This window comes from Leucopleurus acutus (genome assembly GCF_964270905.1).
Source record: "Leucopleurus acutus genome assembly, chromosome: 15".
Taxonomy (NCBI): domain Eukaryota; kingdom Metazoa; phylum Chordata; class Mammalia; order Artiodactyla; family Delphinidae; genus Leucopleurus; species Leucopleurus acutus.
Window position 1 is genome coordinate 79376770 of NC_139157.1, and position 18453 is coordinate 79395222.

Below are 18453 nucleotides of genomic sequence, written 5' to 3' on the forward strand. Positions count from 1 at the left end.
AAGACTGATAAATCTGACTATACTAAAATTAAGAATTGTATTCATCAAAAGAAACCTTAAAGAAGGCGAAAAGACAATTTAAACTAAAAAGATATTCACAGTATACACCATTGAAAAAGAATTAGTAAGAGATTAAGGGAGAATATATGAGAGAACTTTCATACACTACCTTATATCCTCAAGACTTTTTTTTTTACAATATGCATGTATTATTATGTTGACTTTTTAAACTAAATTGAATAAAAATATCCACAAGTTAGATTCAATATCTCCTCTCAGACAACTGCTGAGGCCTAGATGATGCAGATGAGGGAATTCAGTACATTAGTACCATCCCCCTTATGTAAATAATCGACACTTTCCGTGAAAAATATTTAAAAAACAAACACTTCGTAACTAATTGTAAGAACAAAGTCGTTTGTACAGCAGACGCTGTCTATTCTAAAACAACTACCAAACTTGTAGAAATGCACTAGGAGAAGTATAAGAACACGCACGGGTGACACACCGATTTCAGGACATGATTTCCTGCGGCGAGGGAAGGAAAGGTCTCCACCGACATCTGTTTGAAAGGTGAGAGAGCGGGGCAAATGTGGGAAATATTAACATCTTGTTAAATGGGGGGTAGGGGGGTACATGAGTGTTTGTTATACAACTTTTTTAAATGTGTGAAATCTTTCACAATTTAAACTTTTAACTAAAGAACATTGGGAAGAAATGTGCATCAACACTCGTCGTCTCTTAATTTTGGAAATAAACGAGATTTGTCTCCACTTGCTACGTTTCTAGAATGCCCACGTCTGACGTCTGTATTTTAAACACGACGCACTTGTTTGAATGATTCTGAAGCGGTAACGAACCAGAGGCAGGAGATGAAAGAGAAGATGCACATTCCACGAGCCCGCCCTCGGCCTTACCCTCCTCGGGCGCAACCATTGAACCTGGACCGGGCCTGGATGGGACCCCGCTCCAGCCAACCACACCGTCCATCAACCCCGGCGCCTCGGGGCCGGGCGTTACCTGACCGGGCGGCGTCTCTGAGAGCCGCCGGGGTTCCGGGCGGAGGAGAAAGCGGGGCGACGCCACGGGTAGCGGTACGAAGAGCCCCCGGAGCCCTCGCCCACAGGGCCGCCCGGGAGCAGGGCGCAGGCGCACCGGAGGGGGCGGAGCCGGCCGCAAGCCGTAAAGGGCCCAACTTCGCGCCTCCACAAATCCCGCGAGAGCTGCTTGCCCCTTACTCGCTGGCTGCCGGTTCGAGCATGGTCGACGACGCGGGCGCTGCCGAGGCCCGGGGGAACGGGCTGCTGGGGTTCCCATTTACGCCGCCACGGATTCGCTCCCGGCCGTGGTGGTTTCCTGTGCAGGAGCTGAGGAACCCGCTGGTGTTTTCTTTGGAGGCGTGGCTGGCCGACTCGATCTTCGGTGCGCGACCCGGGGCGTGGTGGTGGCCCCCCAGTCGGGAGAGGCCGCCGAGCCGCGCTCCGCAGCCCTTTCCGGACGCGCGGGCCGCGTGTGATGCGCTGTGCCTGGCTTCCTGCCCTGCCCGTCCCGTCCCCTTCGGGCCAGCTCCTCCTGCCCTTCGCCGTGCCCCGCTCAGTCTCTCCTTTCGCGTTCAGGCCCGGACCGAGCCGTGGTTCCGGAAATGGAGTGGATGAGCCAGGCCCTGCTGACGGTGGACACAGTTCACGCCGGGAAGTTGGTGGAAATCACTGTCTTCGGGCGGCCAGCTGTCCAGCGCCGGGTGAAGAGCGTGCTCCTGAGCCTGGCGTCGAGTCACCGGGAGCAGCGCGCCCGAGGTGAGGGGCATGGAAAACGTGCGTGGGGAGGGAGCCACGGGGGAGCCACCTGGCCATACCTCGTCTGCTCGCAGCCTCCGTCTTCCCAAAACTCCCAGTATGCTACACGTGGTCCCTGGGCATCCCTTGTGAGTGGAGTCTAAGCAGGACCCTGGGAAGGTAGGCTGAGATGGGATGCATTCAGGCCCCTCACTGCCCGTGCCAGCCTCCGCTTGGTCGCGCCGCTGTTTCCAGGTCCTAGGTTCAGAGCTTCCACCCCGAAAAATGATACTGCCAGCACACATCCACCCCCATGAAGGAGTAGTTTGAAGCAGTGAGCATTTTTCCTTCTCCAGCTGAGAAGATGGAACAACTCGAGGAGTTCTTGAAGGCCCAGGCACCAGGTCCCCAGGTCCCCCAGAGTCCTGTTGCATAAGTGCTCTCCGGGGCATGAGAACAGTCCTCCTTCTGCTACTAAAGTTCAGGAGAAGCAAATATCCTTAAATCTGTGCATTTATTTTTTTCCTGTATCTTGATGGACAGTGGTTTGATTCTTTTGCTGCAAACGTGAGTTTGTAGTGCCATTCTAGTAAATAAATGAATTTCCTTTTTTCCAATGGCATAAAGATCTTGGCTCACTCAAAATTAAGCAAATTTATAAAAGATTGACTCTGTTCATTCATATCTTGATGTGAGAGGCTGATAGGTGGAGGGTTTATTTTTGTTTTTTTCTTAGTTTCTATCGTTTTGAAACTACTAACCCTTTTATGATTTTTATGGTCAGAGTCAGGCCCTCATGCACAGGGGGCAGAAATGCAGGGTCAGTCTGCTTTGGGTTTCTTTTGCATCATTTGTTCTCAAACTTTAATGTGTGTAAGGATCACCTTGAGAGCTTGCTAAAACACAGTTTCTTAGCCCCTTTTCCACTGATTCTGATTCAGTACATTGAGCCCATGAATATGCATTTCTAACAAGCTGTTAGGTAATGCCAGCGCTTCTTCTCTGAGCCTCTCATTTTTAAGCAGGTGTTTGGTTCCTGAGTAGCAACCAGTGGGCCCGTGTGTTTTCTTGGAGTGGAGTCTCTGACCATGCACGTGGGTGGGCATTCCAACATGCAAGCTGAGGCAATCAGCATTCATTCTACTGGTGCTGTGATTTACCAGAAGGAGCCACGGTAATGGGCAGCTTGTGCATTGGCAGGTGGCCTTCCAGCCAGCTGTCTCCTCTGCCCCCCTCCCCAAGCAGGTGTCCTGCATGGGCTGGGTTGTTTTTCCATTACCCTTTACAATGCTATGACCAATCTGTGCAAAACAGTTCCAATCCCATGGTGCTTCCACTTTCAGGAAGCAGAATTCTTGGAGGAATGATTGCCAAGAGCCCTGTGGCGTTAGACACAAAGTTGGAGTTGATTTAACTCATACAGTTTCTTCACCCCTTAGCAGTAATGGATTCTAGCCATTTGCAAGGATTTTAAACACACGGATACACAAATCTTTGATTACAAGGGATATTGAACGTTATTCTACTTCACATTTCTGTTAAATGCTTTTATACATTTTTCTTTATTCATTTCTGTCATTCTTTCAACTCTGAAGATAAGGATTTTTATTATCTGTAAAAGCTTTTGTAACAAATAATGGTCCGTTACACCCAATACTGTCCACCCCTTTGCTTCTCAAATTTTTTGCATACGAAAAATTTTTATTGTATGTAGTTAAACCAATTACTGTTTTCTGTGTGATTTTTTTCGCCTCATCCTCTGTTTTACATTTAAGCTTAGAGTGCCTACTTTTTCTCCTTTTGTAGAAATTTGATGAATATTACTACAGGTTTTTCCTGGTGGGATTTTTACAAAATCATGGAATATTTTCAACATTTGGAGGAAGAGGATTATGCTTAATACTTGTCCAGTTTTCCAAAAATTATTCAAAACTAAGTTAGTAAATGATCCTGTTCTCTATCCTTTATACACGTTAACATATTGAAGTCTTAACCCCCAGTACCCCAGAATGTGACTGTATTTGGAAATAGGGTCTTTAAAGAGGTAATTAAGGTAAAATGAGGTCATGTGGGTGGGCCAGTATGACTTTTTTTAATAAGAAGAGGAATATAGACACAGGTATGTGCATACACAGAGGAAAGACCAGGTGAGGACACAGCAAGAATACGGCCATCTCTGCAAGCCAAAGAGAGAGGCCTCAGAAGAAACCAAACCTGCTGACACCTTGATCTTGGACTTCTAGCCTCCAGAACACTTAGAAAATAAATATCTGTTGTTTAAGCCACCCAGTTAATTATTTTGTTACAGTAGCCCTAGCAAACTAATGCAACATTTAATATCTAAAAAGGGTAGTTGCTCTGTCATTCTAACTTTAAGAATTTGGGAGTAATATTAGCTATATATTTATTAATAAGAGCTTGTATCACATACCAGGCCCTTGAGCTAAGCACCGAAGTAGGATTCTTAGAGCCTAAGTAAATTGCTGAGATCACAGAGATAGGACTTGGGGGTGGGTGAGATTTGAACCAAAACGTTGAGTCTAGGATCTTACCTCTATAATATACTTTCCCACGTGCTTTTATTTTTCTCCACAGCTGAATTTCAGCTCATTCTCTGTGTGTGTGTGTGTGTGTGTGTGTGTGTGTGTGTGTGTGTGTGTAAGTGTGTGTAAGAGGAATTAGAATACACTTAATTTGTTAAGACTCCACAGTATTTGTTATTCTATTGAGGGACAAGACAATGTTTTTTTTTTCCTAACAAGTTGCTAAGGTAGAAGTATCTACTAGTACCACACTGAAAAATAGCATTGTTGATTTTTCTGATGATAAACATACTTATATCCTCAGTATTTTAAAATAAGACAATATAAAAAGTATTAAAGTAATTACTCAAAAAATCTCACTGCTCATATGGTCCCTTCAAGTAGCTTTCCATTACTCCAAATATTTCTCTATAATTTTAGTAAACATATTATTTATGTATAGCATTCCATTCATACCAAAACCATGTACATCCACAGTGTGAAAAGATTCATCAAACAATACAAAGGGGACACATGCACGTAGCCAGCAGCCAGAGAAGAAAAGGTATTACCAGCACTCCAGAAGCCCCCATTTTTGCATCCTCCCCAAGGATAACTACTGTTGTGACTTAACTATAAATGGACTCAATCTAAGATTTGTCCATGTTGCCAGCAGGTGTCGTTCCATTGTATGAATAAACCTTAATTTAGTTTTCCATCCTGTTGATGTGCATTTTGATTGTTTCCTATTTGGACTTATAATGAAGGGGTACTATGAAAATTGTTGTACATGACTTGGTGCATGCATGTGTGCATTTCTCTTGAGTATATGTCTGGGATTGGAATTGCTGGATTATAGGACGTGCATAAGTTCAGGTTGCTAAGGTGATTGAACCAGTTGACTTTCAGCAGTGTATGGGACTTCGAGTTGCTCTACATCTTTGTCAACAGTCGATTTTTATTTTGGAGAATTTAGGTATTAGTGCTATTGCACTGCAGTTTTTAAAAATCTAATCACTTAATTGGTTCCATAATACAAAATTGTGAGTGTACAGTTCGCTTTCTTTTTTAGTAAACTTACGAGTTGTGCCACCATCAGCAGAGACCAGTTTGGGAACATTTCCATCACTTCACAAAGTTCCCTTATGCCTGTTTGCAGACAGTCTGCTGGCTGTCTCCACAAAGTTGCCTTTTCTGAACATTTGAGATAGGTAGAATAATATTCAATGTAGTCTTCTACCTCTGACTTCTCTATCTAGTTGGACTGTCTCTGCTTTTTGATTGGGGGATTTAATGCATTCTAATTTAATGTAATCATCAGTATGATTGGATTTCTGTCTGCCATTTTGCTTTGTTTCCCATCATGTCTTTTTTTTTCTCCATTTTATGTTAGATAAATTTTTATACAGTTTTTTTTTAAGATTTAATGTTATTTGTTTTTGACTGCATTGGGTCTTTGTTGCTGCGCATGGGCTTTCTCTAGTTATGGCGAGCGGGGGCTACTCTTAGTTGCAGAGCGTGGGCTTCTCATTGCGGGGGCTTCTCTTGTGGAGCATGGGCTGTAGAGCACAGGCTTAATAGTTGTGGCACAGGGGCTTAGTTGCTCCGTGGCATGTGGGATCTTCCCGGACCAGGGCTCGAGCCCATGTCCCCTGTGTTGGTGGGCAGATTCTTATCCACTGCATCACCAGGGAAGTCCCTGTGTACACTTTTAAAGTGATTTTTTTTCGCCTTTGTTTTGCCTTAGGGATTAATAAAAAACTCATTACATTCTGCTTCAGATTAGTGAAAAGGAGGGAAGGAGGAAGGAAAAACAGTTGAATAAGTGGAGACACTATGTTCTTAGATAGCAAAGTCAAGTGTTGCATGTTTGTGGTCTGTTCTTCCCAGAACTCAGTGCAATTCCAATTATAGTCACAACCAGTTTTTAGGGGCTGAGGCTGTAGATGAGAGTCCTTAAAGTCTGATTTTACATGTGATTCAGAGGGACCCAAAAAGGCTATAATAAGGGTTTTTTGGGGGTTTTTTAAAAATAAATTTATTTATTTTTGGCTGCGTTGGGTCTTTGTTGCTGTGTGCGGGCTTTCTCCAGTTGCAGCGAGCAGGGTCTACTCTTTATTGCGGTGCACGGGCTTCTCATTTCAGTGACTTCTCTTGTTGCGGAGCACAGGCTCTAGGCACGCGGGCTCAGTAGTTGTGGCTCGTGGGCTCTAGGAGCGCAAGCTCCAGTAGTTGTGGAGCATGGGCTTCGTTGCTCGGCGGCATGTGGGATCTTCCTGGACAGGGCTTGAGCCCGTGTCCCCAGCATTGGCAGGCGGATTCTAAACCACTGCGCCACCAGGGAAGTTCTATAATAAGGTTTTAACTAGGGTCTAGTAAAATATTCTGATTAGGTAAATAGGGCAGATGTGTATTAACTAAACCGAAGTACGCAGGTGGACATAACAGAAATAGCCTGTCACTTATGCTCCACAGCTATGTTCCCAAGATTTCCAGAGAACCCATAAACAGCTGAAATTGTATTCTTTGATACCTTTAGTGAGCACTCTCAAAGACACTGTCCACACTAAATTATTTGCTACCAACCAGTTTACCCTGCCCCCAAAACATGTAGACAGGATTCACTCTTCTCAAACTGCCTGCGGTCTTCTTTCTTGCTTACAAATCCTGCTCTTATTTTTTGATGTTTCCTCATGGTTAGATCTAGGTTATATATTTTTGGCAAAAATACTGGGTAAATCATATTGTGTCTTTCTCAGAGCATCACATCAGGAGGCACATGGTTTGTTTTGTTTTTTCCCCACTCTTAGTGATATTTTAAAAGGCCATGTTTTGATTAGAAGTGTGGAGTTGAGAAATTCTGATGAGGGAAATAGTGCCAACCTGGTGTAACTACAGTGGAGTGGCAGGAGGACCTGGGGCAGACTGTCAGCGTGTGCTCCACAGCTGAGCCCAGACGTTTTCCACACAGTCTGTCAACAGTGAACCTTTTTCTTTGGTGCCTCTAGTCAGCCTATTCAAAAACTGTTCAGACTGGGGCTTCCCTGGTGGCGCAGTAGTTAAGAATCCGCCTGCCAATGCAGGGGACACGGGTTCGAGCCCTGGTCCGGGAAGATCCCACATGCCGCAGAGCAACTAAGTGCGTGCGCGGCAACTACTGAGCCTGCAGTCTAGAGCCCGTGAGACACAACTACTGAAGCCCACATGCCGCGAGTACCGAAGCCTGTGCGCCTAGAGCCTGTGCTCCTCAACAAGAGAAGCCACCGCTATGAGAAGCCCGCACACCGCAACGAAGAGTAGCCCCCGCTCACACAACTAGAGAAAGCCCCTGCGCAGCAACAAAGACCCAACACAGCCAAAAATAAATAAATAAATTAAAAAAAAAAAAACTGTTCAGACTGACCTCTTTACTAGCCCTCATACATTTTACCTGCAAAAATGTACAAATAAGAGTCACTGTTTCCAGAATTCTTTAGTTTTTTTAACTTTCAATAATTGAAGTATAGTTATTTATAATATTATTATTAGTTTCATATGTACAACATAGTGATTCAATATTTTTATAGCTTATACTCCATTTAAAGTTATTACAAAATAATGGCTATATTTCTCTGTGCTGCACAAGAGATCCTTATTGCTTATCAATTTTTTAAAAATATATTTATTTATTTTTGGCTGTGTTGGGTTTTTGTTGCTGTGCATGGGCTTTCTCTAGTTGTGGTGAGTGGGGGCTACTCTTCATTGCAGTGCCCGGGTTTCTCATTGTCGTGGCTTCTCTTGTTGTGGAGCACGGGCTCTAGGCGCACGGGCTTCAGTAGCTGTGGCACGTGGGCTCAGTAGTTGTGGCTCATGGGCTCTAGAGCTCAGGCTCAGTAGTTGTGGAGCACGAGCTTAGTTGCTCCACATCAGGTGGGATCTTCCCGGACCAGGGCTCAAACCTGTGTTCCCTGCATTGGCAGGTGGGTTCTTAACCAGTGCGCCTCTAGGGAAGCCCAGGAAGTTCGCTTACCAGTTTTATATATAGTAGTTTGTATCCCTTAATCCCATCCCCCATCTTGCCCCTCCCACTGCCTTGTCCCAACTGGTAACCACTAGTTTGTTCTCTGTATCTGTGAGTCTGTTTCTGTTTTGTTACATACATTCGTTTGTTTTATCTTTTAGATTCTACATATAAGTGATAACAGTATTTGTTTTTCTCTGACCTATTTCACTAAGTGTAATACTCTCTAGGTCCATCCACATTGTTGCAAATGGCAGAATTTCATTCTTATGGCCAAGTAATATATCATTGTGTGTGTATACATATATATATATACACATATATATACATATATATATATATATATATATATATATATACACACCACATCTTCTTTATCCATTCTTCTGTTGATGGACACTTAAGGTTGCTTCCATATCTTGGCTATTGTAAATAATGCTGGTATGAGAATTGGGATGCATGTATGTTTTCCATAGGAGACTTCTGTAGTTTCTGCCTTCGTTCCTTGACAACTTCCATGAACGGCCTTGGGCCTCAGTTCCCAAACAGAATCTTCCTATCTAATCTCCATCTTCTTTTAATGGGTAAAATACATTCTTTTGTGTATATAGTATCCATGTCGTTTAAGGAATAAAATGAGCACTACAGCATACCTTAATAGAATAAGATCAATATTTTGGGAAGCCATCTGTATACACCTTTTCCCTCAACTAATTTTGTATGCATTTTAATAAATTGCAAGACTGCCAATTGAACAGTGAGTAGGTTAGCCCTCTCAGATATTAAAACACTGTATAAAGATACATAGTTAAAACAGTGGGGTAGATAGAAAAAATGACACACATGGACGTAAAATAGACTGGTAATCTTGAGTTTGGGTGAGTAAAGCCAAAGTAGCTTTCGTACCATGTAGTATGAAGATAATTGGCATGGCTACTTTGTAGGGCAGTTTGGCAATATAAAATCTGAAAGGGGCTCATTCTTTAACCAGCAGTTCCACTTCTAGGAAGTTCTCTTAGGGAAATATTCCAACGTGGACTCAAGGATGCACGTAGAAATTCAAGACAGCAGTTTGTAATTGAGTAATTGGAGAAACAAACTAATCAACCACTAAGGGAAGGGCTAAATCAAACGGTACCCATCCTGAGAAAAATCAAGCTGCTAGAAGAAGGGGAAGAAAGGTGTGTACAATTACGTAAAAGTGCAAGTTAAACTGTTACTTCCGTAAGACAGTAAGCTTGAAACGGCAGATAGGAAGGTCTGGGGACTTTGATCTGGGTGAAAACTTGGATGTCACTGGTCCATGCCCTGCTTGGAGAGGAAACCAGTAAAGTTTTTTTGTTTTGTTTTGTTTTTTAAATCAACACTTCATAGGCATAAGGAATTTTACCTAAGTGTCATCACATCTAAATGCTTTTATTTAAAGTTCAGTCTCCTTTTCTTGGCTCATCTCCAACCAAGGATGTTTACTGTATCTTACCATTTTCTTTCATAAAATCATCTCAGACATGTCTATGTGTGTATATATAGGGTATATTAAACCTAGTTTCAGGATAGTCACAGACTCCTAAATGTTCCATTGGTTTGCTACCTGCCGTTCAGTAATCTTTCTTGTAGAGGACAGAATTTGATGCTCTGGTCATGTGGGTACTACCCAGAGGGGGGAAAAAAATCAAGATTGAGTCTTAATTCTACTCTGATGTAGCCTCAGTTGAAACTTTGAGTCTGCATTGATTTTGAGTCTAAATGTTTAAGGTTCACTCAGCCTTGCCTCTTCTGAAAATAGTTAATAGCCTATTTGTAAATTCAGCTTTGCATCTTTATTTCCCTTGTTATAAACTAAAGGCTTATTCAAAATTGGAGTCATCATTACTGGTGACCAAAGGGTCTACAATAGACATACCACTCCCTGCTCTTTAAAATTAGGTTTCCTTGGATTTTTAAAATGAAAATTTTCATAGCACTAAATTGACTTGTGCTATTGAAAAAAAAATCCTAACACCCAGCTGTCAACAGTTTACTTCTAGCCAGGGCACCAGCATCCCAGCCAGCAGCCAGGAACAGGAAGCCAAACTGATAGAGATGCTACTTCTCTCTGCGGTGGTACTCATAGTACAACATGTGAGTGTATAAAGTTAACATGTTGTACATCTTAATTTACACTGTATTATATGTTAAATATATTTCAATTTTAAAAAGTGACAAGGAGGGCTCCCCACTGCTGCGGTTACTAGTTAGCAGGGAAGAGTCACCAGCACTGCTTGTGTCTCGCTGGCTCCAAACATCACTGGAGGTCGAGTGACCCGGGCAGGACTTGGAGATGACAGCTGCGCTGTCCTGGCCATTTCAGTTTTCCCCTAGTCGCCAGCAGTTGCCCGAGCTGGGAAGTCTCTGCTTGCAGCGCTATGATGTGCCCACCCGTGAGGCCCGTTGAAACCAAGTTTTCGCATCCCTTGTCTCTGAGTAGAAATATCTCAGGCTTGGGAAGGTTTCCCAGGAGGACAGACTCCACGGCCGGAGAGGTCCCTCACCTTGCAAAGCCAGATGCGCGTGGTGAAGGAGCACAGGGGAAGCACCTGCCCGAGGCGCGAGAGACTGCGGCCCCGGGCGGCTAGAAAGCTCTCACCTGCCTCTGGGTAGAAAGCCACCTGGAGCAGATAGTGGTTGCTGGAGCGACGTGCCTGTCTCTCCCCTTCCCCCTGACAATTAACAGACGTTAGGGAAATTCGATGCTTTATTAGAACTCTTTAGATTCGTGTTTGCAAACATTTAACAGGGAGTGGCGGGGAGCGGGGAAGCCAAGAACAACCCACACCATTCTTTTCTCAGCTTCTGCAGCAGAATAGGGTTCCAGGAGGGGCTTCCACTTTGACCTTGCCTGGCTCTCTTGCTCCTGGGCCCGAAACGCGTTCAGAACCTGGTAACCGGACCCTGGATAGCTTCGGGGAAGCTCTGGGTGGCCGCCTCCCGGGCAGCGCCGGGGGACCGCTGGGTGGCCGCCTCCCGGGCCGCGCCGGGGGACCGCTGGGTGGCCGCCTCCCGGGCCGCGCCGGGGGACCGCTGGGTGGCCGCCTCCCGGGCAGCGCCGGGGGACCGCTGGGTGGCCGCCTCCCGGGCCGCGCCGGGGGACCGCTGGGTGGCCGCCTCCCGGGCAGCGCCGGGGGACCGCTGGGTGGCCGCCTCCCGGGCCGCGCCGGGGGACCGCTGGGTGGCCGCCTCCCGCGCCGCGCCGGGGGACCGCTGGGTGGCCGCCTCCCGGGCAGCGCCGGGGGACCGCTGGGTGGCCGCCTCCCGGGCCGCGCCGGGGGACCGCTGGGTGGCCGCCTCCCGGGCAGCGCCGGGGGACCGCTGGGTGGCCGCCTCCCGGGCCGCGCCGGGGGACCGCTGGGTGGCCGCCTGCCGGACCGCGCCGGGGGACCGCTGGGTGGCCGCCTGCCGGACCGCGCAGGGGGACCGCTGGGTGGCCGCCTGCCGGACCGCGCAGGGGGACCGCTGAGTCCCGCCCTCCCGGGCTTCGCCGGGGCACAGATGGGTCGCCGCCTGTCGGACTGCACTGGGGGACCGCTGGGTGGCCGCCTCCCGGGCAGGAGGCTTCTCAGAGCCTGGAAGAAGAGCAAAGACAGGAGGTCGCACCTGTGTCCCACATACTCTCCACATAAGGAGTTACCCCTTCGGGCTGCAGGGCTGGGAGCCCGGAATCTGAGAGAACGAGGTCAATTTGCTCCTCTGGATCCCTTGCAAAGAGGAAACCTTCTTCCAGTCGAATTAAGAGGATGAGACCGCTGCCCCGGCACAGCCAGGACGCACCAGAATCCCTCCCAAGGAACCCGGGGCCTGCCTAGGGTACCTTTCATTGTTCCCGGCCCCGTACTTTGCGCCCGTAGTTGGCGGTGATAGTCAGCCAAGTTCATGATCATCGTGTATACATCCTTCTGGTAATAAGGCCGTCCAAATATCAAGATCTCAGCCTCGCCGTCCGGGTCCCACTGATTAACGTGAAGCAGGGTCTGCGACACACACTCGACATGCGGGATGTGCTCTCCGCCCAGGCCTGCGCAGGAAGCAACGAGGTGCTGAGCAGTGGGGCCTGGGAGGGGAGGCAGCGGGGGCCCGGATGCGAGCCAGAGCCGCGAAGAGGCTGCCTGGGCGCGGCCAGCCTGCGGTGAGGGGCGGCCTCGGCCTCACCGCTCGGGCCCGCTCACCGAAGATTGCTTCCACCAGCCAGGCCTCCAGGTGAATTGCCCTCGGACTCTTCAGGTACTCGGAGTGAAACCAGTAGGGCCGCTTGGTGAGGTTACCGAGCACCTCGAAGAGAGTCCCTTCTCGCTGTTCCAGCTGAACGAGCGTCGGAAACCTCTTGGGGGCGGCCATGCCACGGCGAGCCTCGCAGGGGGCTGTGGGTCCGCTGCCAATCGCTGGCCGCGCGTGAGACACGGCGCCGCAAGGGCCCACCGGCCTTATATCCAGGGCTTTCGGCAAGCCCCTCCCCCACCCGCGCCCTCCTCATTGGACTCCAGGCCTCGCCTCCGAAGCCCGCAGCCGGGGCTTCTTCCCCGGAAGGCGCAGCTGCGCTGGGGCGCGCGCCCAGGGCGCTCTCGCTGGGCGGTAGCATCTGGATCCTGCCGCTTCCTCGAGCGCCAGGCTGGAGGCCACAACCGGGAAGCTGCGGAAGCCTTAACTGTGGACGCTGGGCGGCCAGGACAGCCGCGGAGACGTAGGGAAGATCCAACGTCGGGCCGACAGCTTTCAGAGGAGCGAATCGGTATTTGCAGATAGCCGGGTGCCTTTCAGACAGTTCTAATGGGACCAGTTTAGCGTTCCCGAGGCGTTGGAATAAATTTTAATGGAAAACCTAATTAAGTACGTCGGAAAAACAAACGCTCAAGGAGCAGAAAAAGGTATTCGGAGGCCAAAGTAAGCCCCTCCCCACTTCCTCCTGAACCCTGACCACTGAGCACCCTCCCGAGATGCCACTGCATTTCACGCTTCGGCCTTAACCTGTTAAGAGACGGCTGCGCACACCCAACAGCGCCTGGTCCGTGTGGTTTGCACCCCAGAGGGAAATCCCTTGAAAGTAACACGATTATAGCTCCATTTCTTGATTTTTCTGTCCAGCTGAAAGCATTGCCTATTAACTGCTGCCCAGGAAGATGAAGGTACATAGCTCTCCCACCAGTGGTTGGCGTATCATGCCCAGATCCAGCGGCCAGAGAGCCTCGGAATTCAGTCAGGCTCCTTGTTTGCTCTGTCGCCAAAGAAGTGCATGAGAAATTTGCAGGCGTCTGACAGGGTTAAAAGTCTTCAGACCTAAGCAGAATATGAATTAGGAGCCAAAGAAGGGCTCCATTCAAAGGATCCATTCAAAGCCTCACGGATGGGATAGACTTATAAACGTCCGTGGGTAGACAGAACCATTAGGAGAGTGTATAACTGAAACCCAAGGATCTGGGCTCCGTCACCACCTCCCCTGTAGGTTCTGGGGGCCACTAACATAGCAACTAGAAATTGACATGTGAGGCCCCATCAGTGTCACCAACGAGAATCCAATTCAGGAAGCATCCCCATGAAAATCTCTAGTCTGAAATCTGTTTCTTATATCAAAATGATATAGGATGATTTTTTTTTCCTTTGGCCACACAGCATGCTGGATCTTAGTTCCCCCACCAGGGATCAACCCCTGCCCCCTGCAATGGAAGCACAGAGTCCTAACCACTGGACCCAGGGAATTCCCTAGACGATGATATTTTTGTTCCTTGGTTGGCCTAAGAGGATACTAGCAGTTCTATGCATGTTAATGTCATGTGTGTGTGTGTGTGTGTGTGTGTGTGTGTGTGTGTGTGTGTAGAGATCCTTTACTTCAGTGAAGTTTCAGAATTGGGTAAAGAAATGCTTAAGAGAATTAAAACCATAGTATTAGTAATTGTGTTAAAAAGGAATCTGTCATTTATGTAAAATCCTAGAATATGCAAACTAATCTGTAGTGATAGAAATCAGGGAGTGATAGTCTGGAGATGGGGTGGAGAGAGGAAGGGAGTGGAAAAAGGCACTAGGATACTCTCAGGGGATGATGGGAATGTGCATTATCTTGATTACAGTGGTGGTTTCACTGGATGTGTCTATATGTCAAAACTGGTCAAATTGTACACATTTTAGTATAAGCAATTTATTGTACTTTAGATATTCTCCAAAGTGGTTTAAAAAAAGAAAGAAATCCATATACATGGTGTTTTAGGTTCCTGTAATATTTTAGATAATTTAGCATATTAGAGAGACAGTTTTGCAACTCCAATTTAAAATACATAATTAAGTAATGGATTTAGATGTGTGACTTTAAGATGAAATCCTAGTTTATATTCAATATTGGATCACTGAAGAGAACTTCAGGTTCAACGTATTAATGTTTCATTTATTTGGTTTGAAGGTATTAGTAATTGGGAAGTTCTTATTTGTTATTTGATTAAAGTACTTTGCAATCTTTTTGCCATGTATGAGGATGTTTAGTTAATTAAATATGTCAGTGGGACCTTGTGCCATTCAGAGGCCATTAAACATAATTGTTAAAACTTTCTAGGCTTATGAATAGCATAGTAAGGTTTGAAAGTAAAACTTGAAAGCTTAAGGGAGGACTGGTGGTTTGGTTTTTATAATTTGAGAAAATAAAATATTAATTTTCCAAGAAGTCTCTAAACACTCTTTTGAGTGCACAGAAATCACTCTCACAGAAATCATTCTCAACATCTTTCACTGTCTTCCTCCAGCTTACCTAGACTCATCAGACCTGGTATCCTCCCAGTTCAGTTATACAATTTTGTTAGAACAGTATTCAAGTTTATACTATTGTGGTCTTGTAAACAATATTCATAGCTGCATATAGTTTACTATGATTTCTTGCACAAACTTTTGTTTTTCTTGATGTTATAAATTCCTTCTTTGTTCAAATACTACTTTTTATTTTTTCAAATGCTTATTTGTCGATGTACTCCTTCATTCCCAGACTCTCCCCGAATGTGTAAATGTCTCTCCAGGACGTCCAGTGGCACAGCAGGCTCGTTATCAGCTCATCCTCACAGTATTGCTCCTGCAGTCTTTTTTTTTTAATTGAAGTATAGTCGAGGTACAATATATAAATTCCAGGTGTACAATATAGTGATTCGCAATTTTTAAAGTTATGCTCTAGCTTCTGCAGATGTAACTGCTTTTATCTAAGCCAGCTGCTCTCTGGCACGCCCTGTGGATTACTAGAGCCTTTTCTAGTAAGGCTTTCTGGATGCCATGACTTACTTTTTATTCTTGCTTGGTTTTTTTTAAAATTTATTTATTGTATTTTTTAATTTTTTTGGCTGCGTTGCGTCTTCGTTGCTGCGCGCAGGCTTTCTCTAGTTGCGGCAAGCGGGGGCTACTCTTTGATGTGGTGCATGAGCTTCTCGTTGCAGTGGCTTCCCTTGTTGCGGAGCACAGGCTCTAGGTACGTGGGCTTCAGTAGCTGTGGCACACGGGCTTAGTTGCTCCACAGCCTGTGGGATCTTCCCGGACCAGGGCTCGAACCTGCGTCCCCTGCCTTGGAAGGCAGATTCTTAACCACTGTGCCACCAGGGAAGCCTGCTTGTTTTGTTTTTTATATTTTGGAGTAGTGGTGATAGCATTCAGGCAAAAATTATTAAATTGATACAGGTATAATCATCTTCAAGATGATCCTCGTGGTTCCTAGTGTAATATCTTTCCTACTTTCTTTCTTTCTTTTTTTTTCCTGCTTTGTTTCTGATTAGCTTCCAGGAAGCTGGGAATGAACTAACTGAATTCCAGGAAGGAAGCAGAGAATTAGAAGCAGAATTGCAGGAAAAATTGGTACAGGCTGAAGAAAGAAATGGACACTTGCAAGCTGATAACCAGACTGAAATATGAAGTGGAAGCATTCAAGGTAATTGTGGTAGTAGAAGCTGGTGTCTACTGTGCCGGGTTGATGAAAATGAGAAATACATTTTTTCAGGTGGAGCTTAAGAGCAGTGGGCAACAAAAAAAAATGTAAAAACAGGTTGCAAGTGAATTTTTGAAATAAAATGTTTTATTTCATGGAACCAAGGGAAAGGTGGTTTAGAGTTTAAAAGTTCACTTGGAAACCTCATAGCTGTCAGTTTTCTAGCTATAATGTTCCTAGGTATAATATTGTATCCCTGTAATTTTCAAAGGCTGTCTGATTATTTGACAATAGATTGCTTCATTCAATAGTACTTGAAAATTGTACATATATGTGAAATATGCATTTATTTCATCGTTCGTTATCTCCTCAGTTTTGGAGTCTAGTTTGGGTTAAAATATTAGCTTTAAAACGGAATTTTCAGCGGTAAAAGGATTAATCCCTTTCTTTGCACTTCACTACCTGCCTTAGCCAAATGCTTGGGAGTGTTTCTGTGTCCAGGGAGTGGGTGGGTTTGGAAGGTGGGGAGGTCCGGTGAGGATATGGAATTTGGACTCTGAGTGTTAGTCTACCCTGGGCTTACTCGCGCTGCATTTAGCCTGAGAACCCAGAGGTTCCCACACCAAGTTCAGGGTTTTTGAGGCAATGCTTTCATTATTTTACTTCTCTTCAGAGAGAGACTTCCTTTCATTTTGATGAAGCCAGTCCTCTGTCATTTCCTAAGGAAGAATGCGTGTCTGAAAATATTTTCATTCTATTTGCACAGCTAATTGGACATTTGGCTATAGATTCTTGACTAGAAATAATTTTCCCCTCAAAATTTCATGGTTTGCTTCAGTGTCCCCTAGCTTCCAGTGATGCTTTTGAGAAGTTTAAGCCTTTCTGATTTTAACCTCTGGGAAATGTTCTAAAATTAGTTTGTTCATCATTTTTTCGCATCTGCTTTGTCTTACCTCTTTCTAGAATTCCTGTTTATTCAAAAGTTGGCCTCTGCATCCATATTCTTCCTTTTTAAAAATTTTTCACCTCTTTGCTTTACGCTGTTTGGGGTTGTCTGGTAAGCACTAAAGCTTGGGAACTAAGTGGAAGCCGGAGCATGGGGGTCTGTCTGCACCAGACGTGGGCTGAGGGCGGTGTGCAGTCTCTTAGGTTTTCCCACCAGGTTCTCCACTGGGTTGGCCGCCCCTGGAGAGGTTGCAGGCCCATCTCTGCGTTCCTTGCAGCTGTCCTGCTGCCCACAGTTCGTCCCTGCACTTGGAGCTGGTGTCCCAGACCACTTTGCAGGTGAGAGTGAAGACAGGCCTATGTATTTATGACCATTAGCTTGGCCGGCTCTCTAGCCCCCACGTCCCACACAGAGCTGGCTGGGCGAAGGGAGGGAGGGGCCAGGAATGGATCCTCAGCCTGGATCCCCTTGCCTCCCGTCCCCTCAGCCAGAGCCCACCCCAATCCCTCACAAGACCGAAGGCCAGAAGAGGGTCCCCCGAGTCCCAGATGGTCCCCTGGGCAGGACACCGCTGGGCACACAAGACTGAGGGCCTGGTCCTGGATCCCATGATGCTTCTGCCCCGGGAGTGTGGCCAGTGAGTATTCTCACTGCTTCTCCAGCTCTGGAAACGGGCCCTCAGGCACATACATTTATTCCCCTCCTTGTCTGAGCCTGGAGGAAACACTTCTTTGTTAAGTTTTGTACTGCTTGGGCAGGACGCATTTTTCTCTTACCTTAGCAGGAGAACCAGCCTTGAGTGGGTGGAGACATCACACAGTCCAAGGTCGCAGGGAGGGTGGACTTTCACTGAACTTGGGAGATATCATTTGAAAGAAGCTTTCTGCTGCACAATGTGTATTACAATTCTTGTATATTTAAATACACAATACCTTTAGCCCACTCATTTACAAGTGGGACAGCTTGTCCTAAGAAAAATTCAAGAGAAAGACACGGATAAACAGCTCCGAATACTTTGAATATTTCAAAGAACCTAAATATTTACCATTTAGGAGACTTGGTAAATGTAGATATAGATCTACATTTATGGTTATGTAAAAATGTATGTTCGCAGTCTATTCAGTGAAAAAAGGAAGCTGTGAAACAAAATGTATACTATTACTGATGTTAAATAGACGTAGTTAATGCAGATAATTAAGAAAATCCAAAACAAACTCTAATGCTTGCCCCCTCCTTTTGGTTTCCTTTCAAGTGCAAGGCTCTGTAAAGCATTCTCAGAACACAGTATTAGTGAG

At 46.0% G+C, this 18453-nt stretch overlaps 2 protein-coding genes across 2 annotated transcripts; one reads left to right on the top strand and one right to left on the bottom strand.

The window, feature by feature from the left end:
• Positions 1-1259: 1259 nt before the first annotated feature.
• OOEP (oocyte expressed protein) lies at positions 1260-2211 on the top strand (the record flags this gene model as incomplete). The annotated part of the gene is made up of 3 exons (XM_082855553.1): positions 1260-1422; positions 1617-1796; positions 2132-2211. The coding sequence occupies 3 exons, from the start codon at positions 1260-1262 to the stop codon at positions 2209-2211; spliced, it is 423 nt and encodes a 140-aa protein (XP_082711679.1).
• An 8996-nt stretch (positions 2212-11207) lies between these two features.
• KHDC3L (KH domain containing 3 like, subcortical maternal complex member) lies at positions 11208-12668 on the bottom strand (the record flags this gene model as incomplete). Its single annotated transcript, XM_082855958.1, has 3 exons — positions 11208-11899; positions 12169-12348; positions 12500-12668. The coding sequence occupies 3 exons, from the start codon at positions 12666-12668 to the stop codon at positions 11208-11210; spliced, it is 1041 nt and encodes a 346-aa protein (XP_082712084.1).
• Between the last annotated feature and the right edge of the window lie 5785 nt (positions 12669-18453).